Genomic DNA, 24,588 nt, shown 5'->3' with positions numbered 1-24,588 from the left:
AAGAGCTCAATATAGTTTAAAAAATTTATATAGACAACCCATTACCTTCTCGTGTACTGTTGTGGTATAGATCTATACACTAGTTTAATAATAAAAACTTGATAAAACAATTTCACAAAATAATACAGAATATAATTATTATTATTGTGTGGCATTAACGTTAAAAAAATACACTAAGGTATTGGGATAAAAAAAAACTTTTTCTATCACTTCGCTAAAATAAAGCGATGCATAGCTACACGTAGTAACTTTAGGGATCTTTATACTGAAGAAGTCAGGGTCGGCTCGTTTTTAATTTGATTAACTATTTTAAACAAAATTTTGACAATGATCAGTATTGAATTCAGTTATTTTGTAATATTATATGTATATACAAAATGACCTGAAGGTAAATTTACGAAAAATTCGTTGTGAATTGTTTAAATAACTTTATGAACAACGATAGGTACTTTTCAACGGATGGGAACCAACTAATATAATATAATTCGTAAAGAAATTCACAAGCCATCTCTGTGATACAAAGAACCTATGTAAATTAACTAATCAGTACAGAATATTCGCCTAAATTCTAATCACAATTTTGTTACATGTATTTAATAGAAGTGATTAGCTAACATGAATTAATTAAAATTTAAAACCAGCGATAAGCCTGCACATATTTTAGGAAAATAATATATTATAACAACTGTGCTAGTAACTGTGTGTACCTAGAACTATTTATGTGTAAGAGTGTACGCACTGTATTCGTACCATACAAATTGCTGTTTTAACTACGAAAATTTTTATAGGACTACCTCCAGTTGGGAAATTCTACAAGAAGTCGGTAGATCTTTATGAAAGATTATCTTCTATAACTTAAGAGAAGAATTTTTCAAATAAAATTTATAACCACGTGTAGAACGTTTAAGGAAATTTCTGTGGAACTTCTTGAGCGATAACAAGAGGTACTAAACACTGAAAATTTCTTAAAAAAAAAAATGCGAAAGGTATACAACATCCAAGTATAACGTACGGAATCGCACGAGTGCTTTTTAAACAAGTCAGGAGCCATGCATTGTGTACGTAATAAAACAGCTTATATACTCAAGTTGTGCTTCTATAAACTATGAAATTATCCGAGTTCCTAGTTGTAACAAGTACCCAGAAAATTTAACGAGAACCCGCGGATTATAACTCAATAAAGGCCTATAAAGCTAACGCACTTCGAGTACCTACGTTAATTTTTTAAAATTACCTAATTCAAGACGCCTATGTCATATGTTTTATATTTTCAAATTTGGGACACGTATCATCACGAAAAATTAGAACAGTTTACATTGGCTTAAGAAAAAAGATAACATGTAAATTAGTGCGTTCAAAAATGAAGACTAATTTAGTACGTTGATTAACAACTACTAGTTGGACCCGTTTAAATAATTATTTTTAAATAAATTAATCTGTATACGGTTAAGGCAGGTAAAATGGTACAATATATTATGCACGAAGGGAAGAATCTAAAATCCTTTCCCAATGTGATTTCGTCCCTGGTGTCAGGGAAAAATATGGCGTATGCTGAAAAAAAAAGGTAATGGGCAATCTAATTCGGGCCGAGTCGCCCTCTAGGTCCTATCATTTAAAAAAAAAGCAAAATGGTCGAATTTCGACCATATGCAAAACTAGTTAAAACGTATTCGTTTAATTAATTACATAAGTACTCATTCTGAACGTCTAATTTGAAAAATGATATATGAAATATGTAATTATAAATCAAATGCAACGCAACGAATAAATATATGTGGAGTCCTCCGTTGATAAGAGATTTTGTAGAGATGTGGGGTCGTTTACTTTTTCAACGTTTATGTGCAGATACATACACATATACACGCTAATAGACAATTTTTATGAATGTATATACATATATACAGACATAAACAAGCAAATGTAGGTTAAATTTTTAAAGTCATTATTTGTAATAGCAAACCAAACATAATAAGAGTGTAATAAAAAAATTGACCATTAAAAAAATGCTTTCATACACAACGATAAAGAGCTGTTAAATAATGGAGGTCATGCTCCTAAAGCAAAAACAGCTCGTAATTCAGAACAGACAACAGATAAATTGTAGAACAAAGATTTTGAAAATTATAAATTGTAAAGATAATGTAGCCCGTACTAATAACGAGATGACATATTAATCAGATTGGAAACTGAAATTGCCAAATTGACTAATTTCAATGTGGCATTTGTCATCCACACCGTTAAATTAATCGATTAATATTAGAAGAATTTAATTAAAATGTATGGATGTACTTGCGGGACTAACGATAAGCTATTAATAAATTTCGCGACCCTCCTATTTTTTAGATAAAATTTATATTTAAATTGTAAGTACTGTTAAACATCCGTTAGAAAATATCTTTTGCAAGTTTAGCGCAAATGTGTATTTTATTATGTAGAGAATTTTCTTAAAAATGTTTGTTGTTTTAATTTAATTAGAACAACTAATTACATAGTAATATATTTTTAAATTATTACTTTTTTCATGGAAATCTAGAGGAACCAACACATTTTGTTACTTTAAATGCTATTTGCGATGCCTAACTATTGGCAATTAGCTATTTTATAAAATTTAGTGTACTATATTACGCTAAAATACTGTGTTTTGGTGATACATTGTTGCTAGTTAAAACCAATAACAATATGTTTCAGTTATGGAACGCCATATGGTCTCCAGGGGAAAATTTTCTAACAAGATTAACGAATATCATTAATGCTTAATCTGTTTTTTTTTGTACTATAAATCGGTATCTATTCAGGAAACAGAAATGTAAAATAAGAAATTGTTCGAAATAAAATATTGTCTAATGTGTAATGAACCTTTATGATTCGACCATTAGGTAACTATTTATCACGCTTGTTCTGATAAAAATTCAAAGAAATATAAATAATAAATCAAGACGTTGTACTGAATTGTTCATAATGAAGTAAAAATTTGGAATTGGCACGTTCAGGAATAGAACAGGAAAGAGTTGTATATCTACAGGTGAGTACACAACAGGTTAAACGTTCGAAATAAATATTACTTTCATTCAGGTTCTGAAGTTTTAACGGACTTGCATTCTTCAGCTAACGTAAGAACACTCAACATATTCACTCCAGAGGAAGAAGACGAAAAGATGCGAAACTAAACGAGATCGTGTTCACTTAGTACAATTTTGACAATAACACACAATTATTGTAGAATTAAACTTATAATGAAATTAGCAACACGTACTGTCTATAAGAAATTATGTAATTCCATTAATGGTTTTTAGGAGTAATAACATCATCACTTTGCTATTCGAGATGATCGGCTCAAAGAAAGTTATTTCCTTTGACCTTGTGCAGTATGCCAGTATTAATTATTATGTAAGCAGTTTAAAAACAAATCAGACAAATTTACACTTAAAAAAGTACAAAATATAGGTACCCTGGCAAAATACTTGAAAATTGTAGACAAGTCTTTCGGCAGATGTTTTGAAGTTGCTTCTCCTAACTAGAGAAGTTAAAGACTTCGTAGATATGATAGTAAAAGTTTTTAATTTTCTTTCTATCGACATAATCGGAAAAGTTCTCGATTTGGACAAACTATAATGGATATATTTGCCCCCGGGCTCACCCATAACCACATCCCTGTTACCGTACTTTTGAATTTTATTTTTAAACTAATTTTATTAAAAAAGAAAACCTCGGTCCCCGAAAAGTCAACTATTACATATTTTTCGTACGCATACGAATGTCCACTTGATGGGACGGGTCCTACTACGAGTCTATAAATATATATATACTGTATATGTATCGTTAACAACGATGACCATGTTCTAGGACCTAGGCAACGTTTCCTTCAAGTATTCAAAGAGTCTTGAAGCCGGTTATGACGTAATACTGACAAACATAATGTGACTTTAAATGTACAATGTACTTACCAGGTAAGTGTTAAATAATAAACTAGACCTGAAGAAAAATACCAAGACGTTGAAAATGTTGTGGAAACGCTACAAAATAATTTTTTGAAAACGTTCTTCGGGTAGAGCTCTAGGCTTATTTTTGTTACGATCCACCCTATATAAGTAAAATCATAAATTATGTATAAACTATACATTTATACTATTGCATTTTATTGTTTAGAAAATCTGAATTGTACCTGTAATGTGACATTTAACTTATTTAATCTCATAATTATAGTCTTGCAGTCAGGTTAAATCTTCGAAATACCAGTGACCATTCCTGGAAGCAAATAACAAAGTCCAAAGTGTTACCAACTGCTAGTTTATTGAATGTTTGAATAGATCCGTACCCTACATCGTTCTGAGAAAAAATTGGAAACTACTTATCTAGGTACAATTCCAAAGACATTTAACGCCATACAACTGCAAAACCCGAAAAAAAAAAGATTTGCACGAAAAAATGGAAACAAAATTACACCAAGCGTTTACAGAATAATACTGTCAGATGAATGATTCAAACTAAAATAAAAAAAAAAAGATAAATAGGTAATTAAAAAGTATGGATATAATAAATCATTACAAAAGAATAAAATTTTGGGTGTTAAGTTTTTATATGTACATACAAATTATAATGTACCTCTCCCTTTTGCCCTGTGCCGTGCTCAAAAATTCAACACTAACAAGTTTCATTAAAAATTCTGCCCTCGAACTTTGTGTGATGTAATTCATTTCCGATTTCTATGCGGCTTTTATGTATTCAAGGACCATTTCGACGAGATAAGAAAATATTAAACCTTTTTATATTACATTATTCTCTTAAAATATTCACGACCAGATTTAAACGTAAACCTTTAAATAATTACCTTCAAAACACAGGAAGAATAATGTAATAATTTAAATGAAACCCGAAACATCCGTGTCAATTGCATACGACTTTATCAGTCCGTTAAAAATTCAATTTTATTAAAGCAAAGCAACGAATGAAAGAAAATCTTCGCATACTGTCGCAAAAAAATGGGTCAACCGTTTCAATTTGCATTTATTTTGCGTTAATTTTTGCTTTCAATTTATTTCCTTTGACATAGACACAATAGTGACATACAAACTCATGGCAAAAGTTAAACTCGTGGAATAAATTAAATTTTTAAAAAATTCTAAGCGCAATAAGTACCTACAGTAAAATTTAAACGAATTATTTATAAGACACCAAGAGGGTTTCTAGTCCTTTCGTTGAACGAACAATAGAACATCATACTAACTATCTTCGTAAACAAGTTCATCCCTAATCAGTTCATCTACGATGATGATGATGACGATAGTGGGTGAAGGAACTAATGTAAAAAAGTTCCAGTCAGTTTCGGCTACGAGGTCAATGATTTAAGTTACGCCCTGGTGAAGCAACAGCAAGTAACGAAATGTAACGCCCTAAGTCAGTAAAAGCAGAAAGGGCCTCGTACCCTACGTTCTGGCGGCAAAACCACCGTACCACAAATCCTCTTTTCAACTACTTCACCCTTAACAATAATATTTCCAGTTTACAAACGCACCTACCTATATATGTATATACATATGCAAAGCATTTCCTTTAAAAAAAATAAAATGTTCGAATAATATAATATGTAACAATAAAAAAATCAAAGTTTGACAAAGCAAGTGATTAAGGTCTACACCTTGCAGTATGGTGAATCTACAAAAACATTGTAAATAAATTCTTCTTGTCTTTTTTTACTAATTTGTAGTCTTATTATAAAAACGTAGGTAGGTTTGAGATGGAAAATAAGCTAGATCTGATAAATCTTCTTCAATAAGTGCTTTTATTTAAACGAACAAGCATATCAATAATAAATCCTGTGCATGTAGATGGTTCTTTTGGGGATTTATTATTTTCTGGGAGTGGTTGTTATTTTAATACGTTAGTTGTTATAGAATTACATCTCGCAGTATACATAAGTTAGTGCGTGCTGGTCAAACTAGGAATTAGTGCGACCAAGGTTGGATGCTGCACGCGGAGATCTAAGTTAGGTGTTCATCTTTGGAATGTGGTCGGACTAGAAGGCTTTAAACCCTGAAGCACACCCTGAATTCAATTTAATTCATCCGCGTTCTATAGTCACACGGTCTCGTCATACATAATTTCCGGCGTAATTTGTGTGCCCTTCGCCCTTCAACTCCTTCCGCCACCCACCGCTAAACAACAACAAAACAAGAACCTTCCTTGTCCACCGATGGAAATTTTTTCTAATCAACCAGCATACACTTTTACGGTATTCTTTCGAGTATGATTACAAGAATGGACTTTCAGTTTAATTATTTAAAGCGATAAACATATAAGGATCAGAAAATGACATAAAGGATTCCTATATTAAAGACTTGCGGTTCCTTTTCTTCTCTTTTTAATTATGATGTGTAGGTAATATTTTGTAAGAACCAAGGATAAGTCCTGGTATGTAATCAAGTAATTACAGCAAATATGATTTTCGACATTAGAAGTTCGTTCCTCAAAAAGGAAGAAATAAAAAAGGCGGCCACCTCGGTTGTCCATCAGAAAAATAAAAAAATGATACCTATTAGACTTGTAAACTTTCCCTGTTTGACAAATAGACAAGTAAATTAAAGCGTTAGTGCAACAACGGGGTCGCATTCGGAACATCTAAATATGGGACCCTTTTTAGTCATACAGTTTATTATTAACGTCTTCGTTTAAACAAATTGTTTCATCGTCATTGCCCCTGTCAGAGTACAAAGAAAAAATATAATTACACATTATTTTAACAAAACGTTCGGTGTTTATACAAGAGTATTATGTAGATAACTACATCCATGCATAATTTCAAAGAAAATTGACCCAACATTTTACATTGAATAAAAAACTGTAGGTGTCTGCTTGTATCAAAATAAATAACGGTCTTTGTATACATTTTGAAAACAATGACACTGTACGACAACCTATAATTGCGACCAAAAATTCATTGCGTCTGTTATTCGTGCGAATTATAATGAATATTATATCTCACGTCAAGCTTCTTTTAACTTTTGCAGATTTCAAGGTTTATTAGCGAAGATTTTATCCTTTAGGCTTCCCCACAGAAAACAATCTGGGGAACGAGGGGTGTCACGACACATCACGGAAATGGGGCTCTGAATGTATCCTGTTTCGTCATCCAATTCTGGGATCACCATATCGGCAGTTCTGTTTGTGGTTCATTTTAATTTTCTTTCTGCAAACTGCAGAAGATTTTCCTTTCCCTATTTTCACTTATTCATTATTAGAAGATTCATCTAAGCTTTCATTAAAGAGTCAAGTTAATATCATTTCCAAAAAGCTCTTCCATTTTGCTCCAACCTGAGTTTTAATGAGGATTTAAAACTTACGATTACAATTTTTCTAAATGTGTGTTGTGAAACGCAACTTGGTTTGTTTTATGTATTAATATATGTATTAACTTATAATTACTGTAGTCAGCTATTAATTATATAATTCCGATGAGTAAACACATTACTGTTTACAGATGATATGTTTGACCGTTATTTTACGCAATTTTATTTGAAAATTCAAATTGCAAATTGTAAACTTCCTTTGCTGGCGTTGATGCTAATTTTGTATTTATCATGTGGTACATTCTAACACATTCGAGCATTAAAATTAGTAAGCAGCTGATTTGCTTAATATGCAGTGTATGAAACCAGAAGTAAATAAGTCATTTTTGCTTGCCGGCATTGTTCCAGGAATAATCGTTTTTCACGTGTCCACTACAGCGTAGTACATGCCATTACAAACGTATTTACATTTACTTCTGTTGCATGTACTGCTTTCACCGAAAAGTAGTGGCCTTCTGAATATTGTTTTTTTTTTTTTAATGTACCCTAATGTAAGATTGTTTCGAACTGTTAAAATAGCATCCACATAATCAGTTGTGTTTTCACGACTCTTAATCTAAGTTCGCGCGTTAGAATTGCGACAGTTGCACCTCGAAACGGTTGTTGAAAAGGTGCTCGTAAGTTTATCAAGTCATTGATAGCGATTGGCGTCAAAAGAGGAATATGACAATAAGGCAAATTTCTTGTTGTATTTAGCTCGTGCTGCACTGTTGCAGCTTTTCTGTCCCCTACACGAATTTATTAAACGGCTAAGAAGCAGATGTATTCTACGTCTACCCTCCTTAGGTTGCCTTCTTACCCTCTTTCTTCGTTATCACACATTCACCGACACCGTAGGTACATAACGTTTATTTTAGCAACTGACAAATAGTACTATGCTACTTCCGATATTCAGGTAGTTTCTTCCGCATTTTTGTGCCGTTATAATGGGTACATTGTAAAAAATTGCTTCTTTGAATCTTAGCAGATCGCGAAGCGAGATCGTATGTTTTTTGTCACGGCATCTCCCAAAAACCCTTTTCTTTCACTGCCCTTCGTTTATTATCAGTAAAAAATGGCACCCTAGTAAACTTGATGACCCACGGAAACGATCGGATTAAGTTGGACGTTACATTAAACTGGACGCAAACCTAGAAGTATTTTACTAGGGATAATGTTTTTGAAACTACTGCAGTAGCTTGGATTCTTGGAGCATGAAGTAGTTTTCCTTTTCGAAAATTATTAATATTACATCAGAAGTCTAATTATGTAATTAAGTTCCCTGTCTGAAACTCTAACGATATCCTCCTGGAGAGAGTCCTTCTGTAGTAGTGAAAAAGTTAAAATATTGTACGTTGCCACTGGTAACTTGGAATTTTTAAATATGAGAATCTTTGCCAATAAACCTACGTAATTTACGTCCTACCTAGATACCTAGGGATGACACCTTGGCTCAAAATGTATTTGTGGTGTTTCGTTTATTATGTAAGGAACCTATTTTTCTCCTTTTGAGTTTTGAGAAGCAGACCCCAAACAGATGCATCATATCATTGGCCAGCAAAGTAGAATCTTCTACTTCTCTGTCTGAAATTCTAACGATATCCTCCTGGAGAGAACCCTTCTGTAGTAGTGAAAAAGTTAAAATATCCTACCTTCCCATTGGTAACTCAGAATTTTTAAATATGAGAAACCGTGCCAATAAACCTACGTAATTTACGTCCTACCTAGGTACCTAGGGATGACACCTTGGGTCAAAATGTATTTGTGGTATTTCGTTTATTATGTAAGGAACCTATTTTTCTCCTTTTGAGTTTTGAGAAACAGAACCCTAAACAGATGCATCATTGACCAACAAAGTCGAATCTTCTAGTTCTCTGTCTGAAATTTTAACGATATCCTCCTGGAGAGAACCCTTCTGTAGTAGTGAAAAAGTTAAAATATCCTACCTTCCCATTGGTAACTTAGAATTTTTAAATATGAGGAACCGTGCTAGTAAACGTATCTAATTTACGTCCTACCTAGGTACCTAAGGATGACACCTCAGGTCGAAATGTATTTTTGCAGTTTCGTTTATTATGTAAGGACCTTATTTTTCCCCTTTCGAGTTTTGAGAAACAGAACCCTAAACAGATGCATCATTGGCCAGCAAAGTCGAATATTCTAGTTCTCTGTCTGAAATTCCAACGATATCCTCCTGGAGAGAACCCTTCCGTAGTAGTGAAAAAGTTAAAATATCCTACCTTCCCATTGGTAACTCAGAATTTTTAAATATGAAAAACCTTGCCAGTAAACCTACCTGAGAAACAGAACCCTAAACAGATGCATCATTGGCCGACAAAGTGGAAACTTCTAAATGAAGTGGCTGAAGGGTCCTGAGTGTCCTGTAAGTCTTGTATATTTATTAAATGAATCTCCCCGGAGTCAATTAGTATTTCCAGATGCTGGAAACCGCAAGCTTTGAAATCGATATCTGAATCCACTTCTGAAGGACAAACGGCAGCCTTACAACTTACAGTTCGTTACAGTCCTCCCATGATCGCCGTTCCGTAATTTGCGGTCTCTCTTATGATCCATATTTCCGGTCGACTCGATCTTTTTAAATTCCACGGTATTATGTACATGCATTTACGTACAAATAAGGACAAAAAGCTCGATGTATCCTCCGAACGTCTTGTATTGAATAACTACACACTTCGGTTAATAACCGATTCTGATTACATCAGTACATGAAAAAAGTTGAACCGAATCGCTCAAGTTGTTGATGGGGATGCTGCGCAAAACGAAACATCCTGTAAATTATTCCGGGCTGTGCAGATTCTTGGAAGGAAAGTTTTATGGCATCCGGTGGAGAAACTTCCTCACTTCCTATGTATATCCGAGGGGCTTACCCTAATTGCACATCGGCTTTATCGGTGGGTTAGCCGTGTACACATGTGCACTCAGAGTCAACACACAAGGAGAGAATATTTATAAGTTGGCACTAGCCGCCGTTTCTGCAGCTGTCTTAAATGCACCCCACGCCAGTTTGGGGTGACTGCCCCACATGTACGCTAAAAAATGTACCAGTTATACGGGAAACCTGATAAACTTGTACGTAGTACGTACCAAGTTGTTCATAAATATTTAAATAGTTCCTTCTAGTTCTTCTTTTCTTAAGGGTAGTTGCCCTCTTTGAATATTCAAATTCATAATGTTATCTAACGCTATTTCTTCTTTACTTTACTAAAAAATGGACTTTATAGCTATCAAAACCTTTGGATGCATTTTTCTTTGTCCTAACTACCCGCTTAGAAATTATAATAATAATTGATCTTCTCATATTGAACGGAATTACCCTCTCTGAATAGTTAAATCCATAATGTTGGATTTCTTTTTTACTTATGAAAGAAGAAAGAATGTTTCAAATTCTTTGGATTTATTTTTCTATTTCTTAAAGATTCGTTCAAAAATTATAATATGTAGTAATAGATGTTTCACTATGATTATGATGATAAAAAAAGAAACGACGTTTTAAATATTTGGTAGTAACATAACGTGGTAGGTGTTTGAACCCGCGTAGCTGACATACGCCTACACTTAAATTCTCCTTCGAAGGAGGACCAGGCTAACAGTAAGGTCGATCATAAGGCTTCTTAAAAATCGTACCTGCCATTGACTAGAACTTTGAATGTACACAAAACTAAGAGCCTGGCATAGTTTTATCTACTTTACTACTACTTTTATTTGTGACGCGACAATCACAAATTAAAAACATAGTCGTTGTTTTCATTATTTAGAATACCTATGCAATTAAAAAAAGATAAATCTTGTAAAAATTACCACGCTAGCACAGTAAAAATTCTTCTCCTTTCTAGTAAAGTTTATAACGTTCTCTTCCAAACATTATTGGGCTAACATTGAATTTTGTCAATGTATATTTCTTGCATCAACCTTAAGATTTTTCTGTCCGTGTATAGAACCACCAACCCCTCCGTTTTAATTAGTAACAGCAATGCTCATAAATAATTTAAGGGTTTAAACAAACCTTTCTGGTTTGTACGAAATTGTATTAGGATCTAAAGCATTAAAAATTATTATTTATGTAGGCGTTTCGCGATTTATTTGAATAGAAATAGAAGTACATTGACATACGTATACGTAGAAAGGCACGCAAATCTCAGTAGGCAATACTGTTAGGTGTTTTCAACTACGAAAAAAAGCAATGAACCATTGGTAATACAAAACCTGTTAAGAAGAAAGACTAGCAAGAAATATTCCATTCACATATTTCAATTTTCTAACAATGATTCATATGTGGGTACGTCTAAGGGTTAATTTTCATTAATTAATCGATTGTGTTATTTATTTTCACTTACAACTTAAAAAAAAAAAACATTTATATGCATATATGAAGGAAATAAGAAAGAAAAGTGACTTCGAGGCATATAGGTACTCCATAATTTAGTAGTAGGCACCACCAAAAATTTACAATTAGTCGCGCATAATTACTCGAGTAGATACTTAGTTCCTTTCAATTAATCAAAACGGTACTTACAATTTTTTGGAATTACTTCAATATTAAGCCAATTTTACAGCTTTTATCACCATAGGCATTAACAATACTGTCTGAAAAGAGTAAGCCAAAATAGTTCTTGAAACATCGCGTAACACACTTAAAAATAATTGATTCCCAAAGTTCTTCTGCATTATATGTACAAGAAGCATAAGTCTCTTGTGTGTAAGCAAGAAATACGTCATTTTCTTTTAGATTTTCAGTTTTTCTACTTTAAGTTCCTCGACGGGTTCGTAATGTTTGAGACGTCGGCAAAAGAGAACAATTAATCGGGGATAATAAATTTCTTTTTACGTGAACGAATGTCTTAAGCTGCCATGTTTAATAGATATGTTATACCTATAGCAGACAGGTGTTTGAAATTATAGTACTCGATACTGAACGCAATCGAATGTTTTGCTTCCCATCACAGCATTTCGTAGAATGGCTTAATGTGATGCGACTTTTCAAAGGATTATTATTTTACCAACATTTACTTTGATGTGCTTTGTTCCTACAGGTATGCCTAACGTAATTGAAATACTTTCAATTACCCACCACCAAGCGGCACCACACTGTTCATCGTCTTTTACAGAAACAAGCATCTTCACTTCTAGCAGCAGTACTTGTTTAATTTGTTTTCTAAATATTCTTATTCGGGGAAATTCCCATTATTTTTCATAAATATTATACAATACCAGAAATCTTTTCGTTAAAACAAGAAACGTGATGATAATAATTTGAGTCTGTTTTTTAATCTATTTTCCACTGCGAGAATGGTAAAAAGTACGAAACCAGCAAAATTGCTAACATATTTAGCCCTATAGGTAAGTACCTACATTATCATATCATCGAAATATAATAAAAAATATCTAGTCTACTAAAATTGAAGTAGGTACATAATATACACGTTTAGTATAATCATATAAATGGATATAACATGTAGTTAGAAGTACAAGAACACCGATTTTATTTAAATTTCTGTTTGTAAAGATAAGATAATGTTGACAACGCTTTTTCCGTTGAAGAACTACCTACACATTGTGATACCAAATATCCGTAATTCAGAATTATACGTTAGTATATACGGTGTATTATTATTTTATTGTACACATTCATTTACAAAACGTAACTGAATACGTAAAAAGCTATTGCCAAAGGTGTATATATCATATATATTCCGAAATCCACTTATCTAGGGGTTTTGAAAGTAATGCTGGTTATTTTAGGGCAATCGTGAAGTCAAATTCGAGTTAGTCTTCAACAAATGCATCAGAAATGAACCTTTTTGTGTTTTTCGTTGTCAACTGGTCATCGTAGTTGCCATGTATTAAGAATGCTACATTTTTGGATTCAATAATTGCAAATAAGTTAATTATATTCAAATGAATCTATTCGTTCGTAGAAACCAGACTTGCTGATAACCTATTCACTTTTATTCCATACTTATCAAAGAAATAGTTTTCTCCAATCGATATTTATTACTGCAAAACAACTTATTCTGTATTAGTGATAAACACAAATTGAACAACAATGAATTTCTTTATACATGAACGTCTTCGTGGAATAATCCAATATATACGTGCTAATTTCAACTCTATTAATAGAGAATTATCGAACGGGTTACATATCTTGCAATACTGAGTAATAATGCATATCACTGCACATTGCATATGAGACACGATTCATTATTGTTACTGACTAAAATAATCAACACAAGATACATAGTTTCAAAGGTATGGTATATTTTATGTCGTTTGCCTGAAGAAGCAAAAAAGATAAGACGACTATCTAATAAACGGTGAGTTTTCGTTCGTTTACAGGACGAATCTTTATGAAGTGACAGGATTCGTCTTTTCCGGTTGGGTTTCAGAAGTTTCCATGAGATTTTATTTGAATGTTGGCATAATCTAAACATAACAACGTCATTTCCTTCATCCGGAAAGATTCTTTAGTGACGAAAAGACATCAACGCCGTTTTGTAACGTAAATTTCCGCAATGCACCTGACGACATGCATTGCATGCACCCAAGCCACCACCGACACACCGACCAGCCAACCAAACTTACTTCCTTTTCCTCTAACTTACATATACAACAGAGTGCTTAAACATGCATGCATATACGTTTAGAAGGGCCCTACCAATACCAACACAATGTGCTACGTGCTTGTTGTATGCTCAAACACACTCCACTTGCTTTATTTTCGATCTTTTATGAAACTCGCTCAGTTTCCAACCAGTATCGCGTTTCAGCCATGTGTTAAACGTAAAGTTTTCTGTTTGGTTGCGAGACATTCGAGCCTTTTTTATAAAACAACGTCTATATTAATAATCTAATAATCTTCACTGGATACACCTACGGTGTAGGTACATTCACATTACCCATTGATTGGATGTCATCGGTTACGTGAACACATTTCTACATCTATCGACAGTGAATAAAAATGACCGATAATTTATGCTGTCCACAAATTCCTTCGACTTACTTCATGAACTTTCGATTTTTAACACTCAAATGTATGACTATCGCAATTTTTACTAAATGCCCTCAGAATTTAAACATTGTGCATACTGAAGTACCCTGACATCTTCAGCCGATGTAAATTTTTATTCCGAAAAATTCCATATTGATGTGTCACCCTAAGTCGTGTCAAATAATTTATAACAGTTCAGCAATCCAAGTATCATTAGGAGAAAATTTATTCGCAAATCCGCCTACAATTTTCTGAAAAGCGGTAGATGACCAGTTAGAAACATTTCGTTTAACTGTACCATGTACCTAACACTAAGTCAAACACAGACATGTAGGTGTAAATTGTCTACTAAACAATTGTAAAGAAACTAACGTTTTTGATATTTATTGGCAAGGAAAGCGACCTTTCCGAAAAACTAACGGAACAGAATAAAAAAATCCGTGCTGTAAAAAGTCCTGTACAATATTCATGTGCATGTCTCCATAAATTTAAAAGAAAAAGTAAAAAATTTTTTTTGAAACTTCAATTTGTAACACGAAATCTTCATATTATCACTACCCACCGTAACGTTATGGTAATAACACGAACAAAGTTGCCATGGTTGAACCAAACCTATTCCAACTCAACCCAACCCAACCCAATTCTAGCCTAAACTCAGGCTATTGAATCTCAAACAACAATCGCCATAACACTGATAGATAACTCAATACACTTTTGAATTTAAATAGGAAATTTAGGACTGCAAGTGGAAATTTCGAACTGCAACTGAAAATTTCGGTCTGCAACAGGAAATTTCGAACTGCTAGTGAAAATTTCGGACTGCAAGTGGAAATTTCGGACTGCAAGTAGAAATTTCGGACTGCAAGTGGAAATTTCGAACAGTAAGTGGAAATTTCAAACTGCGAGTGGAAATTTCGGACTGCAAGAGGAAATTTCGGACTGCAAGTGGAAATTTCGGACTGCAAGTGGAAATTTCGGACTGCAAGTAGAAATTTCGGACTGCAAGTGGAAATTTCGAACAGTAAGTGGAAATTTCAAACTGCGAGTGGAAATTTCGGACTGCAAGAGGAAATTTCGGACTGCAAGTGGAAATTTCGGACTGCAAGTGGAAATTTCAAGTTACAAGTCGAAATTTCAAAAAAAAAAAAGAAATATGCTTGGCCTTTCTACGCCTTCGTATAGTAGTGCAAACGTGGGGTTGATCAAAAATTGTCAAGTGCTGTGAATGGGCAGATGTAGACTCGGTCTGGTGCCCATGCCATAGAGCGAGACATCCCTTTCCGTCTAACCCCCAACCCACATGTGTGACTGCGTATACCATACACGCACGGACATATGGCAGCCAATGCATTATTTTAGTTCTAATCAATAAAACTATACCTGATATCATGAGGGCTATACGTATTACTCAAACATACATATGTACATGAGTGTACAATGTACACCCCTCGCTATTCAATTACACCAAGTCGAACGGAATACAAAACGTACCTAAATTTTCGATATTGTTATTATCCAGTGGCGGCTGGTGCATAAGGTCATACGGCCACGTGCCTACTTCTATTCTGGAATTAGTTAGTATTAAAACGTCTAACAAAACGATGGAACTGTATCTTGGGCTAACCCCGATATCATTTAATCGAAATTTTTAATTGAAAACCACCAATATTTTGATGTGTGAGACGAAAAATTAGAAGAAGTGGCTGATTTCAGATATCTAGGAAGTCAGATAAGTCACGACGGAAGGAGTTGTAGAGATATAAAGCAGAGGATAGTGCAGAGTCGAGTCGCCTTCAATAAAAATGATGAGGATACTGTGGATAGAGAAGATTAGAAATGAAGAGGTATTAGAAAGAATAGGATAACAGAGGACTCTATGGAAGTCAATAAAAAATAGGCGAGATAGGTTGGTAAAACACCTTCTCAGACGTCTAGTCAGAGACATATTAGAGGCAGAAGCAAGAGTTCAGAGGAGTAGAAGTAAACCTAGATTAGATTACTGTTCGCAAATATAGGGTTGTTCGGAAAGTCATTTCGTTTTTTTTTGTGGAAATGAAAGACAGTTTTCGTATAATAAACAAATACTTTATTAAATTATATATTGACCGTTCTGGTCCAACACCTTTTGCCATCTTTCTGGTAGTAGCATAATTCCACGCTCATAAAATTTTTGGTCTTTGCTGGCAAAAAACTGATCGAGGAGGTTTTTGACCTCCTCATTTGAGGTGAAGGTTTTACCGTCTAAAAAATTTTGGAGTGACCGGAACAAATAATAATCCGATGGTGCCAGGTCTGGAGAATATGGTGGGTGTAGCATTGTATCCCATTCAAGCTGTAAAAGCTTTTGGCGAGTGACCAAACTTGTGTGAGGTCTCGCGTTGTCTTGGTGAAACACTACACCTTTCCTGTTGATTAGTTCTGACCTTTTCTGTTGAAGTGCATCATTCAGTTTGTCCAGCTGATGACAGTAGACTTCCGAATTAATCGTTGTGTTATCCGGTAAAAGCTCAAAAAAAACGATTCCTTTAAAATCCCACCAAACAGACAGCATCACCTTTTTTTGGTGAATATCGGCTTTGGAAATGGTTTGAGCCGGTTCATCTTTTTTGCTCCATGACCTCTTGCGTTTGACGTTGTTGTATACAACCCATTTTTCGTCCCCAGTGATGATGCGCTTCAAAAACGGATCATTTTCGTGACGTTTGAGAAGCGAATCGCAGACGTCAATGCGGCGACACAGATTTCTCTCTGTGAGAACATGGGGAACCCATACATCGAGCTTCGAGGATAATCCCAGGCCTTTCAAGTGGTCATAAACTGTTGAATTTGATAAATTTAACCTCAATCCGATCTCACGTGTTGTTATTCGCCGGTTCACATCAACTAATGCCTTTATCGCGTCTTTATCAGCTTCAACCGGCCTTCCCGAACGTGGTGCATCTTCGACATCAAAATTGCCGGATCGAAATTTAGCGAACCAGTTCTGGCACTGGCGTACTGTCAACACACCTTCTCCATACACATCAGTCAATTTCTTTCTGGCTTGAACAGCATTTTTACCCTTTCTGTAGTAAAACAGTAAGATATGTCGAAAATGCTGCTTATCGCTCTCCATATTTAAAAGGGCACCAACCAAAAACTACTGCGTAGAATTAATTGGAATTTTTCACACACAAGCCTTGCTATATGAGCTCTCAAAGCATATAAAAATTATACGGCTTAAATGTGAAGTTGGGTGCAAAAGAATACAATTAAATCCTCTGTCGGGAAAAAACGAAATGACTTTCCGAACAACCCAATAGTTAAGGATGTGGAATGTTCTAGTTTTAGATTAGCTCATGATAGAACTGACGAACTTATGATGATGACAATCATATTGGACGGATCCAACAAGTGAAGTCATTAGTTTCTTAGTAAGTGTTGGTAAAGCTTCCATCTCATCGTCAGTTTAATAGCACTTTCTCAAGGTACAATTTATTTGTACCAATTTTGCCGTCTACCTGATGCTACATCCATACAGCCAACCCTACAAATGTACTGAAGGTAGGTATTATAAATTTTCATTTCTTACTAAGTATATGGAATCATAAAGATTAATGTTTCGCAAAAAAATAAATAAAGTTGTCACACTACTACGACTAGTATCTATAAACCACCTGTCAGGTAGGTTAACGTCTAGTTGCAATTTTTCTGTTTTCGAATAAATACATTCCAATGGGCATTCTATTTTATAGGCCTGTACCTGTGTTTTGCGGAAATGATTTCAATTCAAATGATGATTTAGTAATTTGAAGTACGTAGTTGGGCAGTACTTTTAGTTACGGTGAAATGACAATAAATTTTATAGTAGGTACCTAATCAATAGTTATTAAACTTTTGATAGATAACGGTGAATAAAATAAATGAAGAAAATTATTAAATTTTAAAATCGACACCCTCCTAAATTCACTCCAGTACCTTAGCAGCTTGGATTCAATCGGAAAGCGTCCCAGTTTTGAATTATCTAATTCTTTTTTTTAAACCTTTTTAAATTTATTCTGCATTAATATTAGGTATTAAGTTTTTTTTAAGAATTGNTATTTATGTAAAATGATATCTTATTAATTTGATTACTTTCTGGGGAGAAAACTGAAATTTTATTTCTTTACATTCGTTTCAATGTAGTGGTAAAAAATTAATAATTTCCGACATATGCGAAAATTTTTAATTTATTACCCCCTCGTTTATCTTCAAAAGTAAGTGATATTTTGAAAATTTACAATATAATGGTTTATGGCGATTAGTGCCCGATTTCTACATTATTTGAAGTTCATTTTCTGACATCATTTTTAGCAAAACAATCATAAACTGATAAAATAAACAACACGGTTGTTTGAGAATGAAATAAACAGTACATACATTAAGAGCACTGACACTGCCTAGTTGATACTAACCGATTTCCGCATTACTTTAAGACTTGTACCAAATTATGCGTTTATTGGAAAATTATTAACCAATCAATCAGTACCTAAAGACCTCCGTTCAAAAAAAAAAATTAACTAACTAATTATCAGGTTTTTGTGGTTATTTCCGGGAAAATTGCCTTTCGAAATATGTTTTCTTTTCTTGTAGATTTTTTGAAGTCACTAGCTTAGGCCAAAGTTGAGACTAGTAAAACCGGTCTGCTAATGAATTGTGATAGATTATTACTTAAAAGTGGCCGACAACTAGAAAAAAATCATTAAAATAAAAACCTAACAGAAAAATTTATTTTATATAACAGTTAGTTTGGTTAACGTTTGTCAATTATTTCTAATATACTTTTTGGAACCATTCGTTTATTATAGTTCAAAGTAATACTGCAATAATTCCTCCCTAGTACCTATCGTACCTACTACCTAACAAGATTTGTAGAGAACTAGTCGTCATTTACTATGTAGTTGGTAAGTTAATTTCGTGTCGGAAAATTACTGGTTAGTATAGGCAAGCGATTATAGGTATACCGGACAGTAATACAAGTCTGTTCATATTCCTTTTCTTTATAGCCAAGTACCGCCTGGATTATTTGACGTGAACTTTGATTACTTCAAGCCATTCCTGTCGTTGTGGTTGGTCAATGATTATTACTTTCATCTTTCCTCGACTTACAAATTGTATATTCAATATGAAATTAGCCAAATCGTGAAGATTGGAACAATAGGCTCAAAAATCATTGCGGTCCATAATTACACAATTTTTATCGGGTATATTCCCATAAAAATATAGCGAAATAAAATTTTACCCTATCAGAAATAATTATTGAAGGCAGTTGCGATTAAAATTTAAAAGTATTAAATATGCACGCATATTAGATAACTTCAGAAACAAAGGTTATTAATTACATACAACAAAAATTAAAAATTACGCTGTTTATAGCTAACCTCCCCCACAGGTTTTCTTCAAAAAGGCTTTCACCTCAATGGCAACATCTGTTCTATATCAAATGGTTTGCTGTGTTTTGGTAGCAGCAGCAGTAGCAGTTAACATATACACAAAAACACACATGTGTATTAGTTTAACGCATATTATGCATTTAAATTACGTGGCGTGTAGAAGCATATGCCACCATCGAAAAATTCACATTTGCCACCGATAATATTCTACTACCATTTGATGAGCTAATTAAAAAAATATCAATCTGTCTAAATAATAAAACAAAAATTGAAATTGATTTTAACTTAATTCATATAATCGAAACGCTCTGCTTAATGGAAATTTATGGGCCGTTTTTATAGAGGAGTGATGTAAAAATATCTATTATTTTGTCCAAATCCAGAGGTACCTGCTTCAGAAAATTTCACTTCCTGACAGAAAAGTGATGAAAACTACTGTAGGTACGTGTCAAGGGAGGAAAAAACATGCGATCTGAGACATTTTTTATTTTTCCTGAGTGAAAAGATGCTTAATATAATTACTACTATTATACGATACTGAAGGTGTAAGAATTTTCATTTTTGTGCAAGGCGTCGTGGGCTAAATGGAATTTAAGACTTACAAAGGTAAAAAAAGAAAACTGGCCATGTCCCTGCATATACATAGAATCTAGTAAGTTCGCAGTTAATCTTTATTTAAACTTTAAGTTCTTTGTAACCCTGAAGAGTACCTAGGTACCTATTTACGCCAAAAGTGAAACGTCGCCGCCGGTATTGTTAACTATAATAAAATATTCTCAGTTTGGTCTTGAATATCCCACGAAGGGGAACAAATGAAAATCGACTTTGGTAGAAAAATAAAATTTGAATATACTTTATGGTGGGGAGATGGTAGACACCTCTGAAACCTAAAAATAATAGGCATGTTCGAAGCCTGGATACCTAGCAGCATTAATTCGGATATAGGGTCAACCCTCCTGAACAGTTTCCCCTGCCCGAAGGGATGTATGTCTGATGAGGACGAAGGATATAACCGAAGAACGAAGCTGGTGATTTAACACTGCGGGAGTCGATTCGGTGTGGGTATGAGGTTCGGTACAAAGACCGTATAGTCAGCGCTTAGTCGTGGTTCTCGTCAGTCTTCACCGCGAATAAATGCTCGTCAACTTATGAACAGTAGTGCAATGGAACTTAATTATTTCTAGTGTCACGAATGAAAGTGATATTTCGGACATATTAATTAAAATTCGATCGAGTTAATTACGCGGTACAGAAATACGAAAAATGTGGGATTCCGCCAGCGAATCGTTCGACGTGTGCCATTGTTCAAGGTAATTTTCTTTTCAAATTCTTCCCATACTTTTGAACAGCTGTTTTTTGTTTATTTTATGCTGACCGGCAGACAGATTACTTAAACACATGTTAAAATGCAATTAATATTTGTTATACTCGATTATTAAACCAAAAAGTTTAACACCTGAGTCTTTTAGGCGGTAACAATTACCTGTTGGATGCCGCCAATTTTAATGAAAGAAAATGAAACTCATACTTTTAGGTTAGCGTGGTTTTTCTCTTCCTTCGTAAATATTAACAATTATTTGTCCAACAGTTTACTAACAAATACATTCAGTCGTTAAATGTCGGAAATTTGTTAACTCGCGAAAAAATTAAGACTTTTGATATGAGCATAAAAAAACCACCTTGAAATTTACCATGAAGGTGTACAAGAGTATTATTGGTTGTAGAATAGTTAGGTATGTTGCTTTTGTTGTTTTAACGGATTTAACATAAGTACATGTTTGAGATGTCTTTAGGCAGAATCTGTGGAGTTCGTTAACCAGATACATCCGTCTATGTATGTACATAGTCATATACATAATTTATCTTGGGCTATACGAACGCAAAGAACACTACTGTTCATGTATGCCCCTTTTAAATTGTTAACATAAATGGGACATGCTTTAAATATACACTTCCTGTTGCCTGATCCACTAAAAATGGTTTTATTGCACCAGCGGCAAATTTCTTGTTTCATCCCATATATCACAATTGATAATTTCCTGAAAATATCCACATGTATGCATTTTTCTTAAGTTGTATTTCCTACCAGAACAACGAAATTAATTGTTAATGGTATAATTAATTTCGTCTGTTAATTTGTAGTTGTTTAAGAGCTCATAATATAATTTTGCACATCGTTATCTTTATGATATGGAATGGACTATTTGTTTGTAGGATCTATTTTGCAATTCAGGTCAATTTTATTAAGGAGATGAACTCATGTCTCTCGGCGGCAGCTGCTATTCGAATAATTTGAAAACATGTAGAAATAATTTATAATACGTGCGCCCTTATTAAGCTAGAATGATTCAACACTTTACCCTTTCGTCGAATGCAAGGAACTTAATTGAATAATTAATAAAAACAAGTTAAACTACTTCCTCCAGTTTATCAAACATTTCGTTATTATTCATAAAAATGAGTCAGTTTTCAAACTTTAAAATCATACAAGAAAAAATTTTCTTTTGTTGCAGATTATTAGATGACTGTAAAGTGAGTGATAACCGTAAGGCCTTCTGCAGTCTGTCGTGCAACAAGGAAAACGTAAATCAAAGATTGGGGAGCCCCGTTAAACACGATGTTGAACTTTCTTTGTATGATAATAATAGTCCGCAGAGGGAACGCACTGCATCGACAGGGTGCAACCGTCGAATAGGGGGACATCGTCGTCCTCTAGTAGATTACAACCCTAACTCCCATGATTCGGGATATGGAACTAGTTCTTCTTTTTCGGTTGAAGACAAGTTGAATTCATTCGGGTCGATCGATTCTCTGAACGACGAATTTCTCGATTTTTCCGATATGGGTCCTTTAGACGAAAATTGTCAACTTCCCGGGGACTTTAGTAAACTTATGAACGGGAGAATTCAAATGGGCGTTGAGAATACTAACAGTCCCCAGCAACAAATTGTTTTTCAAAGACCTCAGATGAGTAGGTCTATTTCGCTTAATCTGGAAACTATCGCTCCAGGTACCAGTCGGGCAAGATCCTGTCTTTTTACGAACGAGGCAAAATCTTTTAAACGTCCCAATCCGCCTGCTAATATCAGCAGTCCATCAAGACTTAAAAGGTGCAAATTACTAGAAGATAACATAGTCGTTCCGGTTGTTCTTTCTAAGCCTACTTTGCAACGATCTGCTTCGGTTTCCGAAGACGTTATCAAGTCTGCGTTACAAAAGTCTTCCACGGATTCCGATCTGATCGGAGATTTCACTAAAACATTTAGTCTTCCGCTTGTTCCGGGAAGACACCCCGATTTGAAATCCATATCCAGTTCGACGTTAGCTTTGCTTATGGAAGGTTCATTTTCCGAAAAGGTCAACTCATACAAAATCATCGACTGTCGCTATCCATACGAGTTCGACGGTGGACATATAACTGGCGCTCAAAACATCTTCACCAAGGATCAAATAATGGAAGAACTCTTGGCATCTGACAAACTTCCCAAGGATGCCAATAAGAGGAATATCCTTATTTTCCATTGTGAATTTTCCAGTGAAAGAGGACCTACCTTGTAAGTTTCTGACAATATGAGATAGTACCATAACTGAATATTATTTCCTATTTTTAGATATCGTTTTCTACGAAACCTGGACCGTATACGCAACAACGACATTTACCCTTCCCTTCATTATCCTGAGATATACTTGTTGGAAGGGGGTTACAAGAACTTTTATGAACAATTTTCAGATCTGTGTACTCCGCAGGGGTACAAGCCAATGGCCCATCCCGAGCATCAAAACGATCTGAGGCACTTTCGCGCAAAAGCAAAGTCATGTAACGCCGACAAATTATGTACAAGTAAGGGAGGTATGAAAAGGTTCAAACTTAGCTTCATGTAAATAAGATATGGTTTTCAAGCTTAGTTTGGCAATTTTTGTAAATATTATTCACACTTTACCGCCTAATGAAAGTACAAATTTATTTGTGAAAGGCATTTTAATCTGTAAACTCTTAACTGTGTAAGTAGATAGGTTGTACTTTTTGTGATTGTAGCTTTTAGTCCTTTGACTTGTGTTATGTGTTCATTGATTTATTTCATTAATTCCATTACGGCGATCGCCGTGAATACGATTTGTATAAACTGCAATTGCGAATTTCACCAAAGTTTTAACACGACTTATGTATTATACTTTTTTTTTTCCTTTGTCTTATGTTACTCAAAGGATCATTTTGTGCAGTGCAATTAATTAGCAATAGAGATGTGATGGACTTTTTATGTTATTTTTTTTTTCCGATTATGCTTAGCAAAATCATTTTATCACATGTTTGTTATACAAATTTTATTGATTAAGTAGGCTTTATATAAGCCCCTTTCGAGACAGTATTTTAGATTTATATTGATTCTACACAATAACCTCATCGAGTTTTGTGATTATTCTTATTAGTACTATTGTTAGAATTAATGTCGCATAATAAAATATTTTTCTATTTGAATGTTTTTTTTTTTTTTTTTTTTACCCTTCCCATTCAAAAGGTCTACTGACTGAGTATCTTCTGTAATTGCCCCATTTCAAAAAATTTTCCAAATTTATGATTTAGAAAAATTACATGATTCTATGAAAAAATAATTGTTTAATTTAATAGCAAGAAGAACGTTCCACAATGTACGAACGAAAATAAAATAATAAATTGCTAAATAAATACTTTTTTTCGCCAAACACAATTCTCTATATTATTTTATTTGTAATAATATGCAACCAAAAGAACACATCTGTATAAATAAACTATATAATAATAAATTGTATCCCATCTAGTGGGGAAAGCTTCAAAATACGCGCTGTAAATTTTTCACGTAAGAGAGACCTC

At 34.0% G+C, this 24,588-nt stretch overlaps 1 protein-coding gene across 1 annotated transcript; it reads left to right on the top strand.

Moving 5' to 3' along the window:
* Positions 1–20,686: 20,686 nt before the first annotated feature.
* LOC108741842 (M-phase inducer phosphatase) lies at positions 20,687–24,193 on the top strand. The gene is made up of 3 exons (XM_018476804.1): positions 20,687–21,049; positions 22,253–23,293; positions 23,351–24,193. Exons 1-3 carry the CDS (start codon positions 21,003–21,005, stop codon positions 23,619–23,621), a joined length of 1,359 nt encoding a protein of 452 aa, XP_018332306.1. The 5' UTR covers positions 20,687–21,002; the 3' UTR covers positions 23,622–24,193.
* The last annotated feature ends 395 nt before the right edge of the window (positions 24,194–24,588 follow it).

Source organism: Agrilus planipennis, unplaced genomic scaffold, assembly GCF_000699045.2.
Source record: "Agrilus planipennis isolate EAB-ADULT unplaced genomic scaffold, Apla_2.0 scaffold265, whole genome shotgun sequence".
Taxonomy (NCBI): domain Eukaryota; kingdom Metazoa; phylum Arthropoda; class Insecta; order Coleoptera; family Buprestidae; genus Agrilus; species Agrilus planipennis.
Note: the sequence above shows the minus strand (reverse complement) of the source record. Positions and strands in the feature narration are given on the sequence as shown.